The sequence below is a fragment of the Tamandua tetradactyla genome, chromosome 14, assembly GCF_023851605.1.
Source record: "Tamandua tetradactyla isolate mTamTet1 chromosome 14, mTamTet1.pri, whole genome shotgun sequence".
Lineage (NCBI taxonomy): Eukaryota > Metazoa > Chordata > Mammalia > Pilosa > Myrmecophagidae > Tamandua > Tamandua tetradactyla.
In genome coordinates this window covers 71,992,460-72,019,304 of record NC_135340.1, presented here as the reverse complement: position 1 = coordinate 72,019,304, position 26,845 = coordinate 71,992,460, and the positions used below count along the sequence as shown (strand labels likewise).

The window sequence follows — 26,845 nt, the reverse complement described above, 5'->3', positions numbered from 1 at the left end:
GGGTTTAATGAAGTTAGTTAAAAATCTCAATGGGAATTGATTTGGAAGCTTAAGTTAAAATAAAGTTCATATCTGTCCATTTAGTAATACTATAATTTATTTAATCACCTAAATAATTCTGTTCTTGTGTATTAGGTTGTTTCTGTTTTCACTGTTTAAACATTGTTTTAATGAACATCCTTGTACAAATATCTTTTATACTTTAAGACTATTAAATTTATGAAGAGGAGTAGTAGGATATAGGTGATTTGCTCTACTAATAAATGCATGTTAATCTATAATTGTTGAGTCTGTAGTATTGGACCAAGACTAGTCAAAGGACAGATCATTAGAACAAATAAAATAATAAAGAAACAGCCTTATAAATATAATAATTTAGAAAATAGTAAGTGACCATTTCATAATGTTGCTAGGATATTTGGGCAATTCCTTGGGAAAAAGTCTAAATTCAGATGGGTTAAATGGAATAAATAAGTTATATATAATAATTAAATTTATTTGTGGTAATACAAGCATCTAGATATGAACTGATACTAGATCTAGATAAGGGGCTGAGGAACTTTTTAGAAATCTTCTATTTCTAATGTTTTGTGATTATAAATAGTTTCTCTAGCACACCAGGGTAAGAGTAAACACACACACACGCACATACAGACATATATGTATACTTACATAAACACATGTTTAGTGTGTTTATATTTTAAGGCATGTATTAATGATTTTTTAAATCAGGCTATTAAAAATCAGGAAAATAATTGACTGCTTATCTGATTTTGTGTAGGGAAGGCCATTCTAAGCATGAAAACAATTTATAAATCATAAATGAAAAAAGTATTTTCCAAATTTATTTGTTATATAAAGTACTCTTACAAATTTATAAGAATGCTAAAACTTTAACTAAAATTTATGAAGTGAAGCTGTTCTCAATGTTAGCTTATTATGTAAATTAGGCAAGAGATATGAACAGGTGAAAATAATGATAATCAGGACTAAAGCCAGTTTATAGACTACCCAGATATCCTTTCATTATGTGACTTTTTGTGGTTCCACACTCTATTACCTGAGAAAATGGCCTTCTAAATTGTAGTGCTATTATGGCAAGAACTGGGGACCTCGATTTTTTTTTTTTCTCCTTTTGGTAGGCACTGGTGCCTTGACACTTGTTATCTTTTAAACATGTCTTTCTTTTGATTGTGTTAAATGCATGTATTATGATGGAATAGATAATATATGGCTTTATTTTTCAGTAAAAAAGATAAAGCTTCTTCAGAGGAAGACAATAATGGATGTGATGCAAATTCAATCGAAGCCTCATCAGCAACAAAAAGTAAAGAGAGCATAACAATTTCAGATAAGGAAAATGATACCTGTCTACAAGAACAGGAAATTGGCTCAAAGAAAATCTTCAGTGATGATTCAAACATTGGTGGAGATAAAGTAGAAAAAGAAAAACAAATAGAACACCTTTGTCAGGAAACAGAGTTGAAACTGTGCCAAAATTCAGAAAATATAATTTCATGTGATCAAATTAAAGATATCAATAATGAAACTAGATTTTCTTCAAAGAATAATAAGGATTTGCAGTTAACATCAGATAATGTTAGCATTGATCAGTTTTTGAGGAAAAGAGATGAACATGAATCTGTTAGTTCTGATATTAGTGAGCAAGGCAGTATTCATTTGGAACCTCTAACTCCATCAGAGGTACTTGAATATGAAGCCACAGAGATTCTTCAAAAAGGTAGTGGTGATTCTTCAACCAAGACTGATGAAATAGTGTCTAGTCAAACAGATGACATTCCTAGAAGAAATAGCCCTAGCATAACTGAAACAACAATAGACCTGGCAGGTGAAAAAGAAAGGAGTTGAAACTAATTAGTCATCCTAAGTTTTAGTGTACCAACAGAAAGAGAATTTGGAGCAGTACTGTCAGTTGAGCTTCAGTGGTGCTGATTTTAGAGTTCAGAAATAGACAAATGTGAGGAAAGTCTCATTGATAGTCTTTAGCTGTATGTTCAGCCAGGGTTATTAAAGAAATTTATTCACCAATAATAGTATGGTTTTCCAAGAAGGTTTTTAAAAAAAGTAAATAGGTTTTTTCTCCTAATTCATTTTCATTTGATTTTAGAAAAAAATGTTAAATAAAATTTAACATTCTAAATCAATTTAAAAGAATTTCCAGTTTTTATCTGGCAAAAATCTACTTAAAAAGGAAGAAGTGATTACTGATAGACACCAACATGAATTCATTGAGGTTGACAAAAGCACTACATTGTCTTGTAAAGCTGGACACTCTAAATAAATATCTAGAGAGAGAGAGAAAGGGGGAGGGCGTTTGGATAAGAAGTGAGAGAGAAATGGAAAGCAAAAGTTAAAAGCAAAAATATACAGAACTAAAAGGCAACTTTCTATTTTTTATGCTGAGTACAAAAGGTCTCCAACTATAGCTTTAAAGAATCCCCTTTGTCCTTTGTGTCTTCTTTACAACCCGACTGGCTAATACTTACCCAACAGTGCAGTGCCCTTGTGTCAACCACAACATATGGTTATGGTAAGTCTGCCAACAGTCTGGCAAGAAAGATTACAACTGAGATATAATACAGGTGGTTGCACATAGCCACCAGTTTTTGATAATGTGGTTTTTGTTTGTCATTTTAAGGAGTTGTGCCTGCCACAAACAAGTTGAAATGGTGACATTTCCATTCCAATACTGATGCTATGATATTAACTCCAAAATTAATACAGAAACAATTCAACTTATATGTGGTACTTCAATACCAGTAGATGCTACATTATTTTATTTAAAACCCGGGTTTATTTATCATTTAATTAATATTCAGGTATGATTTGCTCAAAGCACATGTCATTTGCTGAAGCTCTCTTGTCTGTCTCTTGGACTCACATACAGAAAACCACAGGAGTGTTATAGGAAAGATATCTGCAAAATTAAAAAATATATATACATTTTATTTTTTTAATTACCAACTGCCTACAAAACTAACCCAGCACAATTTCAAAACAATTTAAAAAGAAGAGGTTGCATATGAATACCAGTGTGTTCTTCACTCATTGCACACATGACAGACACCTCTGTATCTTCACCTGCATTGTACTTTCCTTCTATTTCTTTACTCAGTTCGTCTTCTGTAAGCTTCAGATCCTCACGAACCTTACTGGTTTCTGTTAGCAGGGAAAGGTAACCATCCTGAATACATTATCAGCTGATAAGAATTTCTCTTAATATTTGGAACATCCATGTTGTGAGTAGAAGGGCAAGTATCTTTGTATTTTTTGCCCGTGAAAATATCAGTTCTAAGGTGAACCTTGGCCTGACCATGCTTTTCAGTTTGGAAAGTTGACATCCCTATTTTACATGGTGATCCTTCAAGCACCACTATGCCGTGTTTGCCTAGGGCGGAGCTCTGCATAGGGTAAGTGCTGGAAGCCCCAGCAACGCCAGTAGTGAAATCAGTTTCTTCCACCATGTGGGCTGGGTAGGTAGAAGTATTGCTGAGGGAACTCTCATCTGGGAGAGAGCGCCGTTCACCTGCGCAATCGCGCGGGTTCCGCACAGCAGCGGCAGTGTGGCAGGGCCTCTGCAGTTCTGAATAGGATTTTAATGAAAATTGAATTCGTAGTTTTTCCAGGAAACAGGATTTGGTGCTAATAAGAAGTGAATTATAAGAATTACCTGTATTCTAATTCTTATTCAAAAGAATTACCTTTTGAAACGTCCATCCGTCTTAGGCTAAAAATCTTTATCACATGTCCATTTCACATAACTTAAAGAGATTTGGAAAACACCATTTGAGAATAATTTAAAGTAATGGCTGATTGGCATTATTAATGGAGGCATTATGTTGAGCAGGATGCTGGTAAATGGAGCATGGTTAGAGCATTGTATTGAAATAATGACGATTTGGATGAACATAAACTTAATTTTGGATTGAACATAACATTCCAAATCGTCAGAAGCATGTTGACAGAATATTTGAATATGTGCACCTCCATATAAATATTAGCCTGCCAGGCTCTAAGCCTACCTTAATTAAACTTTCAGTGAAAGTGAAATTATTAAAATATAAGTTTATATTTGTGCTTTTTTGTCAGTGTGTATACTGTGCAGAAATCCCTTGATGTTACTAGTTGTATAAAGTAGGAAATTATTTCTATAAAGTAGGAAATTATTGTTGAAAACCTGTAGCTAATTATACTTTTAATATTGTTTTAAATATCTTTGAAATAGACTCTTAAAAATGGTCTGGAAGCCAAACCAAAGTATGTTACAATGTAGAAGTTGTAAAGCAGTAAGCTGAAAACATGTCCTGGCACTTATTCAGCCATGTTTAAGTGATTTTTTTAACTTGTAAAATAGAAACTTCAAATGGGACCTAAAGCAGTGATGTAAAAAGTGATTTTGGGAATTTAGCCTAATTTATCCATAAGATGGCTGCTAAATTGATTTTTCAGTTTTTTTTATCATCTAGGAAATAATAGCTATAAAAATGAATAATATAAATAACAGTAGTTTGCTTTGAAGTACTAATAAACTTTTATTTAAAATGCTGCATTTTCACTTTTTAAAATGTGCTTTGAATTCCTAAATTGTTTCATTGAATGTTAAATGTTTTAAATGGCTATTAAAATTCTTCTGTAAATAGTAGTTTTTGAGTAAATATTTGCAATAAAAATCTGTCTCTGAATAATTTTATTTTTCAGGTCACTGCTTGAGTTAGGTTTCCTTTGGCGCCTTTAGAAATTGTATATTTTTCTAAGGGATTTCATGGTAAAGCTAGTGATAGGATTTCATTCTGGGTTCTTTAGCTGATACATGATTTATTTTAAATTATGACTTAAAAGTACAGAGGATAAGACTACTAACATTTAAGAGAATAGCTTTCCTGTTTAAATTCTTTCACTTGAAAAGAAGTATCAGTTAATATTGTAGTTTTCTATCTGCTCAGCAACTAAAGAAGCTAAATAGAAATATATTACTGAATTTTTTTTGAAAGCCCCCATATATTTTTGGGCAAATATTTTCATTGTTCCTACTACCAAGAAAAAATGAGAGGGATCCGTTACCTATCACCCTTCACCTTGTTGGGACATAGGTGTTTGCTTGGAAATTTTTGAAGTAATTCTAAATCCTAAAACAGAGGTAGAAAGAGTCTATTTCTATATAAGAACCACTCTCTGAGCCTTATGAGACCTCTATGTATTAATTAGAGCACTATGTCAAAACAAGTTGAGTTTTCTACCAGCTATATATATATATATAGTTCCCAGCCTTTATATTGAAAGTAGCTTTTGAAAATAAGTTCTTTTTTGTAAATAATGCTCCCATTGATGGTAGTAATTGTGTTTTTTTAAATCCCTACAATGATTACATGCATATGGAATTGAGTACTTTTTAACCTCAAGAAGAGGGACCCAGTTATCTCTTATTAATGAGAGTAGAGACCTTTTTACCTCAAGAAGAGGGATTAATGAATTGTCTTATTAACAGGAAAGATAGCATGTAATTTAAAGATATATTTTATATGTATAAGAATTATAGAAGTTTTAACATTGCTTACATTTTTGTAGGCTTATATCATTTGAATTCATGTTTGACATGATCATTTGTATTCCTTCAAAGTTTTTATTCTTCAGTCACTCAGCTGTGCTAATTTTTGCATTTAGGAACTAAAATAGGATTGCATGTGTGTCCGTTTTACTAGATTACTATAGCATTAAACTTGTTTATTCAGTGAAGAAATGAAACAATAATTTACCAATTTCCAAGCATTAAAAGACCATTAGTTTTAAATATATTTCTTTTTAGACTGACGCATCTGCAGATTCATGATATTGTAGTCAGATTTTTATAAGTTATGGCGTTTAATTTTTTACTTCAAAGTTCCAAATTAAAAGAGATAATTCAGATCATCTTGTGAGGAATTGAACATATCTGTAACAACAGCTATAGCATCATCAAGAGATGAGCTATCCTGGGTGAAATTACTTTTACAGCTAGCTAAATCAATAATTATTATTTCAAAATTATTTTGATTTATATCTGAATATTCCAACATCTGAAGTTTCTTCAGGTCGTATTCTGCTATCTGTTGTTTCTGCTTGTTCTCACTTATTGCATCCTTTTATGTTTAGTGATTTTTAAAATTGTGATCTAATATATTGATTTTCCTCACATGGTAATGCTTAGAGGCCTGGAATGAAGGAAGATTCCTCCCAAGAGGAATTATGTCAAACATTTGGAGGCACTACTATAAGTCTATCACCACTTTAAATTCATGGTTTCAGGTTTTTTGGACAATCTGGATAGCATAAATACAAGCTGCAAATCCGCATGAAGGCCAGCTTGTGTATACAAATGCTGAGGGGAAAATCCTCACAACTCCCCAAGTTTGAGGCATACTTTTCCTTGCAATACCAGTCAATGGGAAATATGTAGAGCTAAAACATCCCTATGCTAAGGAGTAGTTGTGGTCTGAAATTTGTAGGAAGGTCTCCTATTAGAAATAAACTTTGTATTTCATCATCCAGGATCTTCACAAGGCTGTGAAAATTGATACTCAGATGTATCCAATTGAATAAGAGTACTCAGAGCAGAAGCCAACTACATTGCTCAAACTCTCTAGGTTCCTGACTTCAGTAAGCTTTTCTCCTGGGTCTTCTTATCAGATTACAGATCCATTTAAGAAGAATTTAAAATATTTGTCCAGATTTTTTCATTGTTATAAGTGAATTTGGTTGGTTCTCTTTCTTAATGTCAATTTTCTTCATATGGTTTGGAATTTTCATTTGCAAATTCATTTCCTATGGTATTTTCTTCCCTATGCTTCTTTCTGTGTTCACCCCTCCATGTCGAGCAGTCTTGTAGTTTCCTCTGTCTAGTCCTCCAAGACCCTGTTCCAGAACTAGAAACTTCTGCCCCAAAGCAGTTAGGGCTGCAGCTGGCCTAGTCTCTGAAAGTAGCATGCAGCTTCACTCAGGTCTTTGTGCAATTTTCTGAGTTTACCCCAACCCCAAGAATGAAGTTATACAGGTTTACATAAGCAGTAGCTTCGGTCAGTGATCACAACTGTTTTCACATAGCCTAGCTATAGCATTGTTCTGTGTTACATATGGAGTGTTTTGTTCTATCAGAAGGTAGTAAAAACTACCAGTGATCTCTAGCTGCTTCCTGGACTTGGAAATCTTCAGAGCTGCCGTTTTAGCCACACCTTACTACTTTTGTTGCATTCTGTTTCTGACCCAGAGAAATGCTTATCTTGCATTTGAGCATGAATCTTGTTTTTTTCTTGTTAATTGAATCTATAACTCATGATGTGGAGCAGGGAAAGAGGTCAAATGGTGAATTTATAACACTCCTGAACTGAAGCATCTTGTCTGTTTCACATTTCTTTAAGTTTATTTTATTTCTAACTTCTTCAATTCTTAGTTACTTTTGAATCATTCTTTTTTTTAAAAGAGGATTATTTTTTATAACTAACATTTACTAGCCATTTACTATATATCAGGCACTGTGCTAAGCACTTTACATGAATTGCTGTAATATTCCCCCAAATCTTATGAGATAGAAATGATCAGTACCATTATGGGTAGATGAAGAAACTGAGGCACAGAGAGAATAAGAAATTTGCCAAAGATAACAAAAGCCTGAGCTTAAATGATGAGTTAAATAATGCAGATATTCTAAATAGTTAATAGATTTTCTGCTTCTCCATTCCCTTCCCCTCATCCAGTGCATGCAGAGTAACCAATGATAATAATCTGGTCTGTAGCTTTCCATTCTCTCTACTCCTACAAACATTTGCACACATCTGTAGACACAAACATATACAGATTTGCATTTATATGCACAAAATGACTCTGGACTTGGAGAAACTGTAGACATGGATTGCTTGTAGGAGGGAAAGTAGGTGGCTGGGGGTCTGGTGTGTGACTGACTTTTTACCTTATGCCCTTATATATTTTTTGCATTTTGAACTATATTAATGAATTACCTACTCAAAAATAAATTTAAATAAAATACCTATTTTATACCATTAAATTTGTGGTACTATGTTATGCAGCACAGAAACCTAAGGCAGGTTGTTTCTTAGTTTGGGCTGTTAGAAGCTGCTATGAACATTGTGTACAAGCCTATGTGTGAACATATGCTTGCATTTATCTTGAATAAATATCTAGGAGTGGGATGACTGGGTCACATGATAAGTGTATGTTTAGTTTTTTAAGAAACTGCTAAACTGTATTCCAAAGTGATTATTGTTTTTTTATTCCTATCAGCAGTATACGAGAGTACCATTTGCTTCAAATTGTCACCAACGGTTGGTATGGTCAGTCTCTTTGTATGCATTCTAGTGGGTGTGTAGTGTTATCTTTTTGTAGTGTGGTCAGATAATATACTCTGCGTGAGCTCAACCTTTAAAATGTATTGAAACTGTCTTTATGTTCAAGTATAAAATCAATTTTGGTAAATGTTTCATGTATACTAGAAAGGAATATTTATTCTTCAGTTGTTGGATACAGTGTTCGATGTATGTCCATTAGGTCAGTTTACTCAATTCTGTTATTAAAATATTTTATATCTTAACTGATTTTGTCTACTTGTTATATAAGTTATTGGATAATTTGTCCATTTTTTCCTTTAATTCTTCACTATTTGCTATCTGTCAACCACTATGATCTGTCACTATAGTTTTATTTTTCAAGAATGTCAGATAATGGAATCATGCATTATGGAACCATTTGAGACCGACTTCTTCCATTCAGCATAATGTCTTTGAGATTCATCCAAGTTGTAGCATATTTTAATAGCCCATTCCTTTTTTATTGCTTGGTAGTAGCTCATTGTCTGGATAAACTAAGTTTGTTTATGCATTTGCCCATTAGAGGACATTTAGGTTATTTCCTATTTGGTGATTATGAATGGAGTTGGTATAAGCATTCAGATTTTTCTGTGAACATACATATTAATTGCTCTTGGGAATTCAATAGGAGTGGAATTGCTGGGTCACCTGGTAAGTGTATGTTTAATTTTATAGGAAACTACCAAATGGATTTCCTCAATAGCTGTACAATTTACCTAGTTAAGTTTTCACAGTATACTTAGAATCAATATTTTTTCTGCTTCAAGTGGAATGTAGAAACCTACCATCATATGTCACTTTATTCTCTTCAGTTTTTGTTGTAATTGTCATATAACACTTGCATTACTTAAAAACCCCATTTGGGGTCACATGATTTTAAGAAATTGCTAAACTTTTTTTTTTTAACCATCGAATATATTTTAAGGAATTCAAGAGGACAACAGCCTATTATATTTACCATTTCTGTTACTCATCCTTTATTCATGATGTGCCAAGTTTCCTTCTGGTATCATTTCCCTTTTGTCTGAAGAACTTCCTTTAGTAATTCTTATAGAGCAGGTCTCCTGGCAACAAATTCTTGTTTTCCTTCATCTGAGAATATGTTTATTTTTCTTTCACTTTCATTCCTGTTGGATATTTTCACTGAATATAGAATGTTAGGTGGGCAATTTTATTTTTCTTTCAGCACTTTAAAAATGTTGTGCCACTTTTCATTCTGGCCTCCAGAGTTTCTGATGAGAAATCAGCAGTAATTTAAATCATTGTTCCCCTGTAAACAAGGTGTCATTTTCTTTTGGCTGTTTTCAAAATTTTCTTTGTCTTTAGTTTTCATCAGTTTGATTATGATTATGTCTGGATGTGGATTTCTTTGGGTTTGTCCTGCTTGGGATTCACTGAGACTAACTTTGTGATTTTTGTCTTTTGCCAAATGTGGGAAATTTTTAGCCATTATTTATTTCTTCTCTCTAGTACTCTGATAACACAAATGTTTGACCTTTTGGTATTGTCTCTTGTGTTCCTGAGACTCTGTACTAAAATTTTTTTCTCTGTGTTTTCCATATCGGATAATTTCTGTTGATCTGTACTCTTAACTCACTGGCTCTTTACTTTGTCATCTCCATTCTGCTATTGAATCTATCCAGTGATTTTTAAAATTTCAGTTATTTTACTTTTCATTTCTGAACTTTCCATTAGTTTTTTCTTTATATACTCCATTTCTTTGCTGAGATTATATGTCTTTCCATTCATTTTAAGAATGTTGTCCTTACTTTCAGAAACATGTTTTATAATCTTTGCTTTAGTGTTTTGGTCAGATAATTAAAACATCTGTGTCAAATCAGCACTGGCATGTGCTTGTCTTTTTCTCATATCAGTTGAGATTCCCTGGCTCTTGATATGCTGAGTAATTTTGTATTGTATCTTACACATTTTGATTATAATGTTATGAGACTCTGCATTTTGTTTAAATCCTATGGAGTATGTTGATATTTTTGTTTTAGCAGGCAATCAGCCTGGTTGGGTTCAGGCTGCAAGTTCCAACCAGCTCTCTGTGGGTCTGGTTTCGATGTCAGTTCCTTCCACTTTCAAAGTCTTCACAGTACTACTCAAATCTGTCTCACTTATACAGTGGCCAGTCTGAGACCCTTTAAGTGGTGGTCTTTGCCTTAGTTCAGTGCTCACAGTCTTGGTATGCTGTTTAAAGTCAAATTGGTATATCCATAGGTCAGAAGCGAACCCAGTCCACAAACAAATTTACTGGATCTTTTTCCTAAGATTTTCTGTCTTCATAGTCTCACCAGTACTTTCCAGTTCCCTGGGGCTCACGTTTAGTCTTCCATCCAGAATGTTGGGGCTTTACTCATCCCATTCTGCCATGCACTTGTGTTCAAGGCCAAGCAATGGGAGGTCAACAAGAGTTAAAAATAGGTTCAACCTACCCTGTTAAGACTATAGCTTCTATGATGGGACAGTTTCTCTCCCTCAGACTTTTGGGTACATGGAGCTGCTAGGAAACCTCTAACTTGCTGTACAAGCATGAAAGATGCCAAAGCTCATTTCCATGTGTCAGGCTGCCTTAAATCCAGGCTGGTAGATATTAGAGGAGGGGAAAGTGGAGTATCCACCCCCGGTTTTGTGGTACTTTGAATTCTGTTTTCTTTTCCAATTCACCTACTATATTTACCTTTCAGAGTCCTCTGAATGGTTCAGATGTCAAGTAGACTCTCCCTTTCAAATGGCAAATGTCTACTACATATGCAAACTCGTTTCACAGATTCTAGTCAATGCATAAGAAGAAAAGTGAAATAGTATAAATATTAGGAGAAAGGAGATTAAAATCTGTATTTGCAGATATGTTTTGAAAACAGTGAAAAAAATCAATAACTACTGGGAAAATGGTTAAAATAGCTGGATTCAAGATGAATATACAAATATCAATAGTTCTTATAACCCATTAGAAATTTTTAAAATTCACATTATCATAGCATAAAATAGTAAATTTTTAAAAATAAATAGAACAATAAAGTGGTAAGACCTGTATGATAAAGAATCTAAAATCTTATTGAAGAACATAAAACAAGGCTTGAACACATGAAGACACTTACTATAATATCTATCACAAATGAGAAGAGTTAATATAGTAACTATTAAGTTCTCCAAAAATTAATACATAAAATGAACAAAATCTCAATAAGAATTCCAACCTTTATATGTATGGAACTATTTAAAATTATTGTTAAGTTTATATGAAAGAAGAAAAATCTCTGAGAATAATCAAACTATTTAGAAAAACAATTGTCTTCAGATAGTAAGCCTTACTATTAAGCTACTGTAATCAAAATGTTATGGTACTTGCATTGGAATAGATGATTAGACAACTGTCTCTCCTAAGAGGTCACCAAATATTCTGCAATTTATACTTTAGTTTCAACCAAACTAGCTAGAAAAAGTAGGGGACAGAAATTCACCCACATTACAAATTTAATTATAAAATAGTGGTTTGCTTAATAATTTGTGTTTTATTGCTGATTATAGAACACTATCTATGGTGTGATTCTGTTTAACTAAAAAAGGTATGTGTGTGTCTATCATCTAGCCAACCAAGTATATACACACACACAAATACATATATAAAGCTTGAGAGCATACATGCCAAATTTTAATAGTGATTAACTCTAGAAATTGAGATTTGGAAAGGGAGTTAGGGAGAAGAGGAGCTTTCATTTCTTACTTAATATGGTAGTTTTTTTTTAATGGTAGCTTTTTGTTTTTGTTTTTTTACAAAGAGAACAAAGGAGCAGTTTGAAAGAATCTGTAGCATTTTGAGGTACAAGCATTGAATTACTTTTACTGTTCTCTGTTGAAGTGTACTGCAGTGGATCTCGTTTATTTTTTTAATATCTACATTCTGAGTGTTACATCTTTAACAAAGATTATAGCAATTCTGGGGCCTCATCAATTGTCTCCAATATAACTTTTTCATTGGAATATGTATATATGTCTACACATACTATATACTTAAAAACAGCATATAATTTTAGGCTCACTCTTATATTTCAGTGTTCAACAATTTTGGATAATTTCAGACATTGAATTTGTGTTATATTCCTTAGTATAACCAAAATAACTCACTTTTCAGACACTTTGTTTTCTCAGTCAACAATGTCTTAATATATATGACATATTTCTCCTAACAGGTCACTAAATGCTCCTAAATTTATACTTTAGCTTCGACTGTCTGTGAAAGAACATTCATTATAGTCTTCAGCTTCAGGTCTTCTGAGTTATTTAAACTCTCTAAGCCTTACTTTCCTCATTTCTAAAAGATTATAATAATTGTACTTCCCATTAAAATTGTGAGAGGCAACGCATGTAAAATACTTGTTATAGTACTCAGCACACAGTAAATAAGGGTCTTCTGTTTTCCAATATCTACAAAATATATTCTTCTTTTGAAATCTTCCCAATAATCTGTTTATTGAATGACAAAAAGAATTGTGTTAGATTCAAAGCAGTAGTAGACAATATGGTGTGAAACCAGAGGGATAGGTTCCAAAATTTCATTGTGTGAAGAACTTTTTTTTTTTTTTGGCATGGGCAGGAACTGGGAATCTAACCCGGGTCCTCGGGCATGGCAGGTGGGAACTCTGCCACTGAGCCACTATGGCCCACCCTTTTGTGTGTGTGTGTGTGTGTGTGTGTGAAGAACCTTTTTTTTTTAAAACATGGGTAGGCACCATGTTTTAATCAAACCCGGGTCCTCGGGCATGGCAGGCAAGCATCCTTACCTGCTGAGCCACCGTGGCCCGCCCTGAAGAACTTTTTAAAAAACTTTTTTTAGCCTGAAGGATTCAGTTTCATAAAGGAAATTTTGCTAACTGATACTCTACTACTGAGATTGTTTTTATCAGTTATATATGAAAGCCATAAGATCATTTAATTGAATCATTAAAATTTGCCTGTTTTATTTTTGTTTTTCATCTCATTATTTTATTATGCAAATAAATCACAGCAGTTACATCATGTTAGAACAAATTGGGGGGTGTGGTCCAACACTTATAACTACGCAGTGAACTGAGGTTGAAAGGAGTTTATTGTGAAGGAGGGAGGGGGAAGAGGAGGGGGGAGGGGGAAGAGGTAGGGGGTAGGGGGAAAGCGTAAAGGAACACTTTTTTCAAAAGCCTGAAGAAAATGTCCACCTGCATTGTGATGTGTTTCTGCTTTTATGCTCTGAAGTTCGCCATCCCTTATTGGTCCTGAATTCTGCATTTGGTGACTTACCTGGTTGCCATTAGCTGGTATTTTTGCTTCCTTCTTCTTTGTGCCTGTTCTGACCTGTTTGCTTTGTATTGGTGGAGTCTGTGCTATAAGTCCTTCTTTGATGTGGTTTCTTGCCCCAGGCAGTGTTTGCAAGAGTCATCACAAGTTGTGGCAAGGAGGAGGGGGAAGGGAAAGGGTCATGAATCAGTGGACTATGAGTTTCGGCCATTGCTGCAGGGTGAAGAGGGGGTCGGAGCCTGAGTTCTATTCCCTGCGATCTGTAATTCCTGCCTTTTTAGATGATAGATTTAAGGGAAGGAGGCAGTGTGCCGTTTGTCATTCTTAATTGCTTCCTGCTGGACCGGGTCGGTGTTAGGGGACTTCGGAGATGGGGAGCCAAGATGACATCCTGAACCACGAAGAGTTAGCATTGTGTTCCTGTAGCCTTTTAGCCCTGTCCATAAGTGTTTTGTTTTGTTTTGTTTCATTGCATTTTGGACTATTCCAGATTTATTGACATAGAAACAGCATTCCTTGTTAAGTAATAGGCAAAGGTCATCATCGTCTTTGGCTGTTACCAGGTGTTCTAGTTTGCTAGCTGCTGGAATGCAACACACCAGAAATGCACTGGCTTTCAATAAAAGGGGATTTATTTAGTTAAAAATTTATAGTTCTTCAGAGAAAAGGCAGCTAACTTTCAAATGAGGTTCTTTCTTACGTGGGAAGGCACAGGGTGATCTCTGCTGGTCTTCTCTCCAGGCCTCTGGGTTCCAACAACTTTCCCCAGGGTGATTCCTTTCTGCATCTCCAAAGGCCTGGGCTGAGCTGCGAGTGCTGAGATGAGGCATTCTAAGCTGCTTAGGCTGTGCTACATTGAGCTTTCTCATTTCAGCACCAGCCAATTATATCAAGCTTCATTCATTGCAGCAGTCATGCCTCCTAGCCAACTGCAGATGTAATCAGCAACAGATGAAGTTCACATGCCATTGGCTCATGCCCACAGCAGTAGAACTAGGCACCTTCACCTGGCCAAGTTGACACCTGAACTGAACTACCACACCAGGTTTAGCCCATGCCTGTTTTTCAGTATTTCTGCTGCAGGTGAGTTAATTTTTCTTTTGCACATTAATTAAAGTGGCAGAAAGTTTTTTCATACTATGGTGGAGTTCTTTTGAGAGCAACTGTGAGGTTACTATTCCACTAATCCCAATGCTTACCCCTGTTAGGATGCCTAGAGTGGCTAAGAGAGGCAGAAGGATAACATTGTGTTTTGGTCTTAGGTTAATGTTAAGGGGAATAGGGAAGGACTGTTAGTGGGAGCTATTGAGATTTTGGGTGAGGGGTAGACCAGGGTATAGATTCCTGCCCAGTTAGTAGGTAGAAAAGACTTACAATTTTTACTAAAATGGACTAATAATCCAGGAAAACTTTGTTATTTTAACAGAGAGAAATCTAAATTTTAATTTTATAATAATATATTATCTGATATTAAAGCTTTAAAGCATTTTTTAGATAGACCCATCAGATTTTCCAGCTTTGACCACAGGTTTCCTTTCTACTAACATTTTATGGCTTACTATATCCATTCAGGTTTTGTCTACTTTTTCCTCATTCTGTGACAAGCATTTATTTTATCTTAAGACAAAACTATCTTTTTTTTCCTTTTAACAGAATCACATCCTTTATATCCTTCATAGTCAAGTTTCCAAGCAAACATCTCATCACATAAATGACCATCAAACTCAAACCTGTCAGAATAATGTTAAATATTTACAACACATTAGTGAATTATTTTTGAAGCAGTAATTTTGCAATTTTTTATGAAGAATTTAAGAATTGGGTTGGGTGAAGATTGTGGCTGAGGGTAAGCAGGACTGCATGTGGCATGAGGCTTAGCGCTAAGTCAGGGAAGTGTGAGCACCGCATTTAGTTTAGCTAGAATGTTTCACTTTAAGTGGGGGACTGGATATGTAGGCACCCTAAAAATGAATGGAAAAAGGAAGTGTTTTGAAGAGTACAGGCTATGGGTGAGGTTTGTAGTAGGTGGGAGCTTTTTCTGTTAATTTCAACTATAGACAATAGGAAGGGGTTAGAGGCCCTGAAAACACAGGTAAGACCGAAAATGTGGTTCCTGTGTTAACTACAAAAGAGATTGGATTACCTGCCATGAGGATGTTTACCTTCAACTCAGTTGTGGAGACCGGTAGAGCCTGGGCCCCATCAGTCTTCAGTGGCTAGGCTGAGGAGGTTTGAGACTTTAAATTTCATAGGAGAGCCACTTGCCAAGGATGGCTGCCTATTCCTGTGGTGCGAGGCTGAAAGACAGTCAGCTTTCCAATGTCTTGTCTTATGACAAAGAGGGCGATGCCTTGGGGGCAGCTTGGGATCCAGGCAGGCTTTTGCCCAATGTCCCTCCTGGCCACAGCAAAAACAGGGACTTTGGGGTGGTTAGCTGCCAGTTTTATCCCATCCTGTTGGGCCTGAGTAGATCCTCACAGGGCATTGGCTAATAATAAATAGTGAGCATCTTCCAGCTCCTGTCTGAGTTTTCCCTGGGTTTATTTTTTGGTTTTCCTTTCCTCCTGCCTATTGCTGAAAACCCGGAAAGCAACCCAGATGTTCATCTGTGGGGTTTGGGGTCCTTGCTCCAGCTTTTGAAGTTTTTTACAAATGTCTGGAGCTGATCGTGTAATGAAGTGTGTGTGTGTGTGTGTGTGTGTGTGTGTGTGTGTGTGTGTGTGTAGATAAAGGTGCTCTTCAGGTAAGGCTGGATCCAGAGCAGCGTATTTGAGAATTGAATTTGTTAGGCAGCTCATAAAAGCCATGGGATTTTTATCCAATCCCTGGGACAGATCTAAACGTTTGTCGTAATTGATTGCCTTACATTGTGCTTTTCCTTTTTTTCATTCCTTGTAAGAGACAAGTGAAGAAGTGGCATAATTTGAATAAATTAGGGGAGTTGGGTTGGTAACTCCAGTTGGGTGATGTGGAATCTGCAGCAGAGCCCTGTGAGTAAGTTTGAGGGTCAGTGACAAAGAATTGGTCTACATGAGCGGTAGCAGCCGCCCAAATGTGTATGTGTGTGTGTGTTTGTTTTTCTGGATTGGTAGAGGAAGTAAGGATTACAACTGCATCCTGATAGGTGAGATTATAGGTTTCTGTTAGATATTTAAATTCATGTCCTGCTACTTCCCTAACAGGAAAAATACTGGCAGCTGAGGATGAGGAAGTGGGGAATTTGGCACTGGGGGGAGAAGAGGGAGGGAGGGATAAGGCAGGGTATGGGGAGAGGAGAAGGGTGGGGAGGAGCAGAGTGTTGGGGGTGGGGAAAGGTGGTGGAAGAGAGGCAGAAGGTTGGGGGGGGTCATAAGGAGGGGGATGATTGTCTGGGTGGAAGGAGTCAGTGGGAAGGGGAGAAGTGGGGGAAGGAGTAGGGAGGTTTGGCTTTTCCAAAGATGGAGAAGGAGTGAGAGGTTTTGTGTTTTCATTGAAGAGGAGGATCTGGTTTGTAGTTACAGAACAGAGCGAGGGCTTAGCACGCAATGTCCAGAAAGTTTGGGCATAGGTACCCTTGTCCCACTTTGCAAATCGCCACAGCAAGTTATTAAGGTCAGTCAGAATTTTAAGATAAAAAGTAATGTTTTCAGACCAATGATTTTGGTGGACCAGAGGGTACTGGGTCTACACCACCATAAGGTAAAATAAAGGTTTCTTTGGTTTGATGTTGCCTTGCGAATCTAGGTTTTTAGGTGGCATAACAGACAGCCCAAGGGAGTGTCTTTAGGGGGAATAGATTGTGCTGCCCCCATGGCAAGGGAAGGGAGAGAGCAAGGAAGCAGGAGAGAACAAGAACACTCAGTGGGGACACTCTTTGGTGTTGCAGTTCAGGGGTGTAGACTGTGTCTCTAAAGAACAGAGGTGGGCATCCCCACCATCTGCGCAACAGAGAGACAGCCAGCGCATCCCCACATGGAGTCCAGGCGTCTTCGGAATCCACTGGGACCAGGACCAGGAGCGAGGAAGTAGCCCGTGGGAGGTTACATTTGTGAGAGGAGAGCCTTGACCTCACCGTCCAGGACGGAGCTGGGTGTTCTGGAACACCAAACAAAACTCTCCAGAGAGTGGGGCCCCCGAGACCCAAAACGGAACCTCCGTGCTGGGTATGCCTGAAACCAAACCGCCGTGGACCCTGCGGAGATATCCCGTGAGAGTGTTCCAGCACGACCCAATCCCTCAGTCTTACCTTACAGTAGGAGTGGACTGGTGTTGGGCACTGGACGCGGCAAGGTGAAAGGATGGATGCTCAAGCTACAGCGGAGAGAGTGAGGACAGAGCCGGTTTCGGCACCATATGTTAGAACAAATTGGGGGTTCGGTCAAACACTCATAACCACACAGCGAGCTGAGGTTGAAAGGGGTTTATTGTAAAGGAGGGAGGAGGAAGAGAGGGGGTGGGGGAAGATAAAGGGGAGGGAGGGGGTAAGGGTTAAGGAACACTTTCTTCAAAAGCCTGAAGAAAATGTCCCTGCCTGCTGGATTTTATTACTGAATTTGAAATACTAACTTAAAATTTTTGAATAGTTTTTATTGACCTAAACTGGCCACATCTAAGCAAACCACTAACAGTTCCTTTATTTACCAGTTGAAGGAAAATAAAGGATAAAAAACATTTCACTGTGAAACGTGTCATTCTTCAGGAATTTCATCAAATTGCCTATGCCCACCAGCTACAATAACACTAATGTATCTACTAACATAAAAAGTACACTGGTTTTGTTTAGGTTTATTTACTATTATAATGATTATTTCAGTAAAGCCAGGCCTCTAAATGATAACCACATGGATAATTGCATTGTAATGTGTTTTCTTTTCCTTTTAGTTGGGTTTAATTCTGTATCTACAGAACTAGTGCCTCACAAATGTTGTGATTGATATAATACAAATGAGAAACATATAATTTGTTTTTTAAATGTTTGAACATATGAGTTCTAAAGCCACCTACTGTGTTCTTTTCAAAGTAATGCTTAATAGTATCAATAAATAACCATGAGTCATTTATTGCCCATTTGATAAATTAACTTTCATATTTGGGAATGAATATTATAAATTATTGCAACTAGGAAAAGTAAGATTGTTAGCTCTTTTTTCTGCAAACATTGAACTTTGCAATTTATATCATTTTGACATGAAACTTGTTACCTATGAAGGGCACTTAATTGAATTATTTGTTGTCATGGAGTTGACCATTTAAATTCTAAAGTACTGTGGCTTCCGTCATTCTCTTAATGGTATATATATTTTTTGAATTGTGGTAACATTTATACAACATAACATTTCTCATTTTAACCACCTTCAAGCATAAAATTCAATGACATCACTTACATTCATAATGTTGTGCTACCATCACCATCATCCATTACCGAAACTTTTCCATCACTTAAAACAGAGAGAGCACGCATTAAATATTAACTCCCCATTCCCCTCTCCACCCCTGGTTACCTGTAATCTACTTTCTGTCTCTATGAATTTGCATATTAATTGTTATTTATTACAAGTGAAATTATAGAATATCTGTCCTTTCATGTATGAAATAAGCCAGACGTGATATCTTCAGGGTGCATCCATGTTGTAATGTGTATCAGAACTTCATTCCTTTCTATGCCTGAATAATATTCCACTGTATGTATATACCACATTTTGTTTATCATTTCACCAGTTGATGAATAGTTGGATTGCTTCTGTCTTTAACTATTGTAAATGATGCTGCCATGAACATTGATGTGCAAATACCTATTTGAGTCCCTACTTTAAGTTCTTATTGGTATATACCTAGAAAGGGGATTGCTGGGCTATATGCTGAATCTATATTTAACTTTTTGAGGAACCACTGAACTTTTCCAAAGTGGTTACAGTATTTCACATTCCTACCAACAATATACAAGAACTCCTATTTTTCCACATTCTTGTCAACTCTTGTTTTCCAATGATAAGAAATGCAATTTTACTGAGATGTATTCACACACCATAAATCCATCCAAAATATACCTTCATTGGCTCCCAGTATCATCACATAGTTGTACAATCATCACCACAATTTTAGAACATTTTAATTACTCCAAAAAAATAAGAAAAAAATAAGTTAAAATAAAAATATAAAAGAAAACCCAAAATATCCAAAACCTCTTATCCCCATGTACTGTTGACTCCTAGTATTGATGTGGTACATTAACTACTATTGATGAGAGAATATTAAGATATTACTGTCAATTATAGTCCATAGTTTGCAATAGGTGCATTTACTCCCAAATACCCCCCTATTGTTAAGTCTTTGTAAAAGTATCACATATTTTTCTAGTTAAAAAGAGAGCTTATTTATATTTGTACTGTTAATCAGTCATTGTTAATCAGAAGATTCACTGTGCTATACACTTCCATGTTTTCACTTCTAGCTTTCTTTCTGTTGACATACATGATTCTAAAGTACCCCTTTCCACCACATTCACTCACAACTTAGCACTGTTAATTATACTCACAATGATGTGTGATCATCATTCTATCCATTTCCAAACATTTAGGCTCACCATAGTTAAATATTCTGCACATATATACTCCCCATTCTCTAGCTTCATTCTATCTCCTGGTGACCCATAGTCTATATTTTATGTCTATGGATTTACATATATAATTAGTTCATATTAGTGAGAACATACAGTATTTGTCCTTTGTGCATGGCTTAATGCACTCAAATTAATGTCCTAAAGGTTCATCCATGTTGTCACATGCTTCAGAACTTCATTCCTTCTTACTGCTGAATAAAATTCCATCGTGTGTATATCCCACATTTTGTTTATCTATTCATCAGTTGATGTATTTGGGTTGTTTCCATCTTTTGGAAATTGTGAATAATGATGCTATTAACACTGGTGTGCAAGTGTCTCTTTGTGTCCCTGTTTTCAGATCTTCTGAGTATATTCTGAGTAGTGGAATTGCCAGAACGTGAGGCAACTCTATCCTTAGCTGTCTTCAACAGTGACTGTACCATTTTACATTCTTACCAGCAGTGAATAAATGTTCCTGTTTCTCTACTACCTCTCCAACACTTGTAGTTTCCTATTTGTTCAATAGTGATGTTCTAATGGGTGTGAAATGATAACTCGTGGTTTTGATTTGCATTTCCCTAATAGCTTGTGAAGCTGAGCATCTTTTCATGTGCTTTTTAGCCATTTGTAATTTCTCTTCGGAAAAATTCCCATTCATATCTCTGGCCCATTTTTCAATTGGGCTGTTTATTTTTTTACTATTGAGTTGTAAGATTTATTTATATATTCTGGCTATCAAAGTCTTGTCAAATATATGGTTTCCAAATAGTTTCTCACATTGAGTCAGCTACCTTTTCACACTTTTGACAAAGTCCTTTGAAGCACAGATTTTTGAGGAGGTCCCATTTATCTAGTTTTTTCTTTTGTTGCTTGTGCTTTGGGTAGTAAGGTCTAAGAAACTACCTCTTATCACTAGATCTTGAAGATGTTTCCCTATATTTTCTTCCCGGAGTTTTATGTACTGGCTCTTATTTTTAAGTTTTTGATCCAATTGAATTAATTTTTTGTATAGGGTGTGAGGTAGGAATCTCTCATTCTTTTAGATATGGATATCCAGTTCTCCAAACATCATTTATTGAAGAGACTGTTATGTTCCAGTTGAATGGATTTGAGAGGCTTGTCAACAATCAGTTGATGATAGATCTGAGGGTTTATTTCTGAACTCTTAATTCAATTCCATTGAATATATCTCTGTCTTTATGCCAGTACAATGCTGTTTTGACCTCTGTGACTTTGTAATATGCTTTAAAGTTCAGAAGTTTGAGTCCTTCCCCTTCATTCTTCTTTTTCAAGAAGTTTTTGGCTTTTTGAGTCCCATACCTTTCCAAATAAATTTGATATATAGCTTTTCCTTTTCTGCAAAGTAGGCTGTTGAAATTTTGGTTGGTATTGCGTTGAATCTGTAGATCAATTTGTGTAGAACTGATATCTAAATTACATCTAACCTTCCAATGCATCAACATGGAATGCCTTTTCATTTATTTAGATCTTCTTTGATTTGTTTTACCAATTTTTGTAGTTGTCTGTGTACAGGTCCTTTACATCCTTAGTTCAGTCTATTCCTAGATAATAAATTATTTTAGTTGCTATTGTAAAAGGAATTTTTTCTTGACTACTTCCTTGGATAGCTTATTACTAGTGTATAGAAGCCCTGCTGATTTTTGCATGTTGTTTGTGTATCTTGCCACTTTGCTGAACTCGTTTATTAGCTCTAGTAGCTTTGTCATAGCTTTTTTTTTTTTGCTGGTGGTAGGGGGGGAGATTTTCTAAATATGGGATCGTATCACCAGCAAATAGTGCAAGTTTTACTTCTTCCTTGCTAATTTAGATGCCTTTTATTTCTTTTGTTTGCCCAATTGTTCTAGCTAGAATTTCTAGCAAAATGTTGAATAACAGTAGTGACAGTGGGCATCCTTGTCTTGTTCCCAATCTGAGGGAAAACTTTCAATCCCTCACCACTGAGTATGATGTTAACTGTGGGGTTTTCCTATACGCCCTTTATCATGTTAAGGAAGTTTCCTTTGATTCCTGCCATTTGAAGTGTTTTTATTAAGAAAGGATGCTAAATTTTGTCAAATACCTTTTCTGTGTCAATCAAGATGATCATGTATGGTTTTTCTGTTTCAACTTGTTGATGTGGTTTATTGTATTAATTTATTTTCTTGTGTTGAGCTGCTCTTGCACGTTTGCAATAAAACCCACTTGGTCATGGTATATAATTCTTTTAATGTGCTGTTGGATTTGATTTGCAAGTATTTTGTTGAGGATTTTTGCATCTATATTCATTAAAGAAATTGATCTGTAGTATTCTTGTAGGGTCTTTAGCAGGCTATGGCTTTAGAGTGATGCTGGCTTCATAGAATGAGTTAAATACTGTTCCCTCTTCAATTTTTTGAGCAGGATTGGTGTTAATTCTTCTTGAAATCTTGGCAGAATTCATCTGTGGAGCCATCAAGACCTGAGCTTTCCTTTGTGGGGATATTTTTGATGACCAATTCAGTCTCTTCATTGTGATTGTTTTGTTGAGATATTCTATTTCTTCTCGAGTCAGTGTAGGTTGTTTGTGTCATTCTAGGAAATTGTCCATTTCATTGAAGTTGTCTAGTTTGTTGACATACAGTTGTTTATAGTATCCCCTTATGATCTTTTTTATATCTTTGGGGTCTGTGGTAGTAACCCCTCTCATTTCTGATTTTATTTGCACCATCTCTCTTTTTGTCTTTGTCAGTCTAGCTAAGGGTTTGTTGATTTTATTGATCTTCTCAAAGAACTAACTTTTGGTTTTATCAATTCTCTCTATCATTCTTTTGTTATCCAATCACTTATTTCCACTTCTTTCCTTCTGCTTACTTTTGGATTAGTTTGTTCTTCTTTCTCTCGTTTCTCCAGTTGCTAGTAGGTCTTTGGTTTTAGCTCTTTCTTCCTTTTTTGGTGGGTATATAAGGCTATAAATTTCCCTCTCACCATTGCCTTTTCTGCATCCCATAGGTTTTGTTATGCTGTTTTCTCATTTTCTTTCATCTCAAGATATTTACTGATTTCTCTTACAATTTCTTCTTTGACCCATTGATTGTCTAAGAGCATAGGTTTTGTTAACCTCCATATATTTGTGAATTTTCAGGTTCTGCAGTTATTGATTTTAAGTTCATTATATTATGATCAGACGAAGTGCTTTGTATAATTTCAATCCTTTAACTTTAGTAAGGCCTGTTTTGTGCCCCAGCATATGGTTTATCCTGGAGAATGATCCAAGAACACTTGAGAAGAATATATATACTGCTGTTTTGGGGTGCAGTGTTCTATATATGTCTCTAGGATCAAGTTCATTTATCATATTATTTGGTTTCCCTGTGTTCTTATTGATCCTCTGTTTGGGTGTTCTCTCTGTTGGAAAGAGTGGTATATTGCAGTCTCCCACAATTATTGTAGAGCTGTCTGTTACTCTTTTTAAGTTTGCCAGTGTTTGCCTTGTGTACTTTGGCACCTTGATTAGATGTATATTTATTAGTGATTGTTATTTTTTTTAGTGAATTACCCTTTTACTAATACGTAGTGTCCTTCTTTCCTGAGCTTTCCTTTCCTTTGTGGGGATATTTACCTCAATGTCTACCTCAGCTTTTTTTGGTTACTGCTTGTATGGAATATCTTTTTCCATCCTTTCACTTTCTACCTACTCATATCTTTGGGTCTAAAATGAGTCTCTTGTAAACAGCATATAGTTGGATTATATTTTTAAATATATTCTAACCATCTGTGTCTTTTGATTGGGAAATTTAATCTATTAACATTCAACGTTAGTACTGTAAAAGCTGTACTTACTTCAATCATTTTTATCCTTTGGCTTTATTTGTCAGATCTATTTTTTTTTCTCTTTATCCTATCAATTACCCCTAACAATTGTCATCACTTCTATACTTTCCTCCAAGTCTCTCTCTCTTATCTTTTTTTTTCATTTGGCAGAACTCCCTTTAATATTTTTTGTAGGGATGTCTCTTTTTAACAGACTCTCTCAGCTTAGGTTTATCTGCAAATATTTTGAGTTTTCCCTCACTTTTTTTGGTGAGGTGCATGATCCAGGAATCAAACTCGGGTCTCCCGCATGAAAGGCGAGCATTCTACCACTGAACCACCCATGCACACTTTCCCTCGCTTTTGAAGGGTAGCTTTGCTGGATAAAGAATTCTTGGCTGGCAATTTTTCTCTTTCAGCATCTCAAATATATCATACCACTGCTTTCTTGCCTCCATGGTGTCTAAGAGAAGTCCGTGCTGAACCTTATGTGCTTTTCCTTGTATGTCGTGGATTGCTTTTTTCTTGCTGTTTTCAGAATCCACTCTTCTTCAGCATTTAACAGTCTGAATAGTATGTCTTGGAGTGTGTCTAGTTGGACATAATCTATTTGGAGTACTTTGGGGTTCTTTGATTTACATATTTATGTCTTTTTTAAATGTTGGGAAATTTTCAGCTATTATGTCCTCAAATATTCTTCCTGGCCCTTTACCCATCTCTTTTCATTTGGGGACCCCTATAATGCACATATTTGTATATTTTCCATTGTCAGTGATTTCCCTTAGACCCAGCTCAAATTTTTCTACTTTTTTTCCTTCATTTGTTCTTTTGCTCTGTTCAAACCAGAGTTTGGATGCTCTGTTCTCCAGTTCGCAGATCCTTTCTTCTGCCTCTTCAAATCTGCTGTTGCGTGTCTCTAGTGTATTTTTAAATTTCATCTACAGTATCTTTCACTTCTGTAAGATCTTCCATTTTTTATGTAGTCTTTGAAATTCTTTATGCCCTCCTAGTGTCCTCTTAATATCCTTTATCTCTTTAAACATCTTGCTGAAATTATTTAGGAGATTTGTTTGACCATGTCTGATTAATTGTTCCAAACTCTGTCTTTCTTTGGACTGTTTCATTTGATCATCTGGTTTGGCCATATCTCTTGTTTCTTTTTTTTTTTTTATTAATTTTTAAATTAAAAAAATTACAAGAAAGAAACACAAACATTCTTAACATATGATCATTCCATTCTACATATATAATCAGTAATTCACAATCTCATCACATAGTTGTATATTCATCTTCATGATCATTTCTTAGAACATTTGCATCAATTCAGAAAAAGAAATAAAAAGACAACAGAAAAATAAAACGAAAACAGAAAAAAAAATTATACATACCATACCCCTTACCCCTCCCTCTCATTGATCACTAGCATTTCAAACTAAATTTAACATTTGTTAACCCGTTATTTATTTTTATTCCATATGTTCTCGTTTGTTGACAAGGTAGATAAAAGGCGCATCAGACACAAGGTTTTCACAATCACACAGTCACATTGTGACAGCTATATCATTATTCAATCATCTTCAAGAAACATGGCTACTGGAACACAGCTCTACGTTTTCAGGCAGTTCCTCCAAGCCTCTCCATTACATCTTGGTTTACAAGGTGATATCTACTTAATGCATAAGAATAACCTCCAGGATAACCTCTTGACTCTGTTTGGAATCTCCCCTTTTTGGTCAAGAAGATTTTCTCAATCCCTTGATGCTGAGTCTCAGCTCATTCCAGGATTTCTGTCCCACATTGTTCAGGAGGATACACACCCCTGGGAGTCATGTCCCACGTAGACAGGAGGAGGGCAGTGAGTTTGCTTGTTGTGTTGGCTGGAGAGAGAGGCCACATCTGAGCAACAAAAGAGGCTCTCTTGGGGGTGACTCTTAGGCCTAAATTTTAAGTAGACTTGACCTATCCTTTGCAGGGTTAAGTTTCATATAAACAAACCCCAAGACTGGGGGCTCAGCCTATAACTTTGGTTGTCCATACTGCTTGTGAGAATATCAAGAATTCAACTTGGGGAAGTTGAATTTCTCCCCATTCTCACTATTCCCTGAAGGGGACTTTGCAAATACTTTTCCACTCACTGATCGAATCACTCTGGGATTCATTGGGGCATTACTCTGGACAAACCAACAAAATCTCACATCCTACCCAAGATTCCAAGTACTTATGGTGTTCAATCAAGCTATCAACATAAGTTACATTAGGAGATGCACTAGTCAAAATATAAATTTTGTACCAAATAAATATTTTTTGCTTTAATCTCACACATAAGTTGAAATTTTAAAATATTAATTACCATTTATTTTCAGCACCCTACAGTAATGACATTCCTTTGTTCTTCCTCATGCACAAACATTTTTAAATTTGTACATTTAGTCACTATCATTATACACTCTAGGGATTCCTAGATTATACCATCTCAATCTTTATCGTCTATCTTTCTTTCTGATTTCATTTATCCCCCCAGTCCTCCTCCCTCTATCATTCTCACATGCAGCTTCATTCAGTGTTTTAACATAATTGCATTACAGTTAGGTAGTATTGTGCTGCCCATTTCTGAGTTTTTTTATCCAGTCCTGTTGCACAATCTGTATCCCTTCAGCTCCACTTACCCAATATCTTACCCTATTTCTATCTCCTGTTCGTCTCTGTTACCAATGAAATATTCCAAGTTTATTCACTAATGTCAGTTCATATCAGTGAGACCATTTAGTATTTGTCCTTTTGTTTTTGTTTTTGGCTAATCTCATTCAGCATAATGTCCTCAAGG

At 35.7% G+C, this 26,845-nt stretch overlaps 1 protein-coding gene and 1 pseudogene across 10 annotated transcripts in view; one reads left to right on the top strand and one right to left on the bottom strand.

Annotated features, from left to right (window-relative positions):
- ZNF280D (zinc finger protein 280D) overlaps window positions 1–8,587 on the top strand; it is a 142,034-nt gene extending 133,447 nt beyond the window's left edge. For all 10 annotated transcript variants that reach the window (XM_077128008.1, XM_077128006.1, XM_077128004.1 and 7 more), the window contains one exon: window positions 1,248–8,587. In XM_077128008.1, coding sequence (XP_076984123.1) covers window positions 1,248–1,869 — 622 coding nt within the window. In that variant the 3' untranslated portion in view covers window positions 1,870–8,587. The remainder of the gene's footprint in view (window positions 1–1,247) is intronic.
- Window positions 2,815–3,523, bottom strand: LOC143656165 (eukaryotic translation initiation factor 5A-2 pseudogene; annotated as a pseudogene).
- Window positions 8,588–26,845: the final 18,258 nt, after the last annotated feature.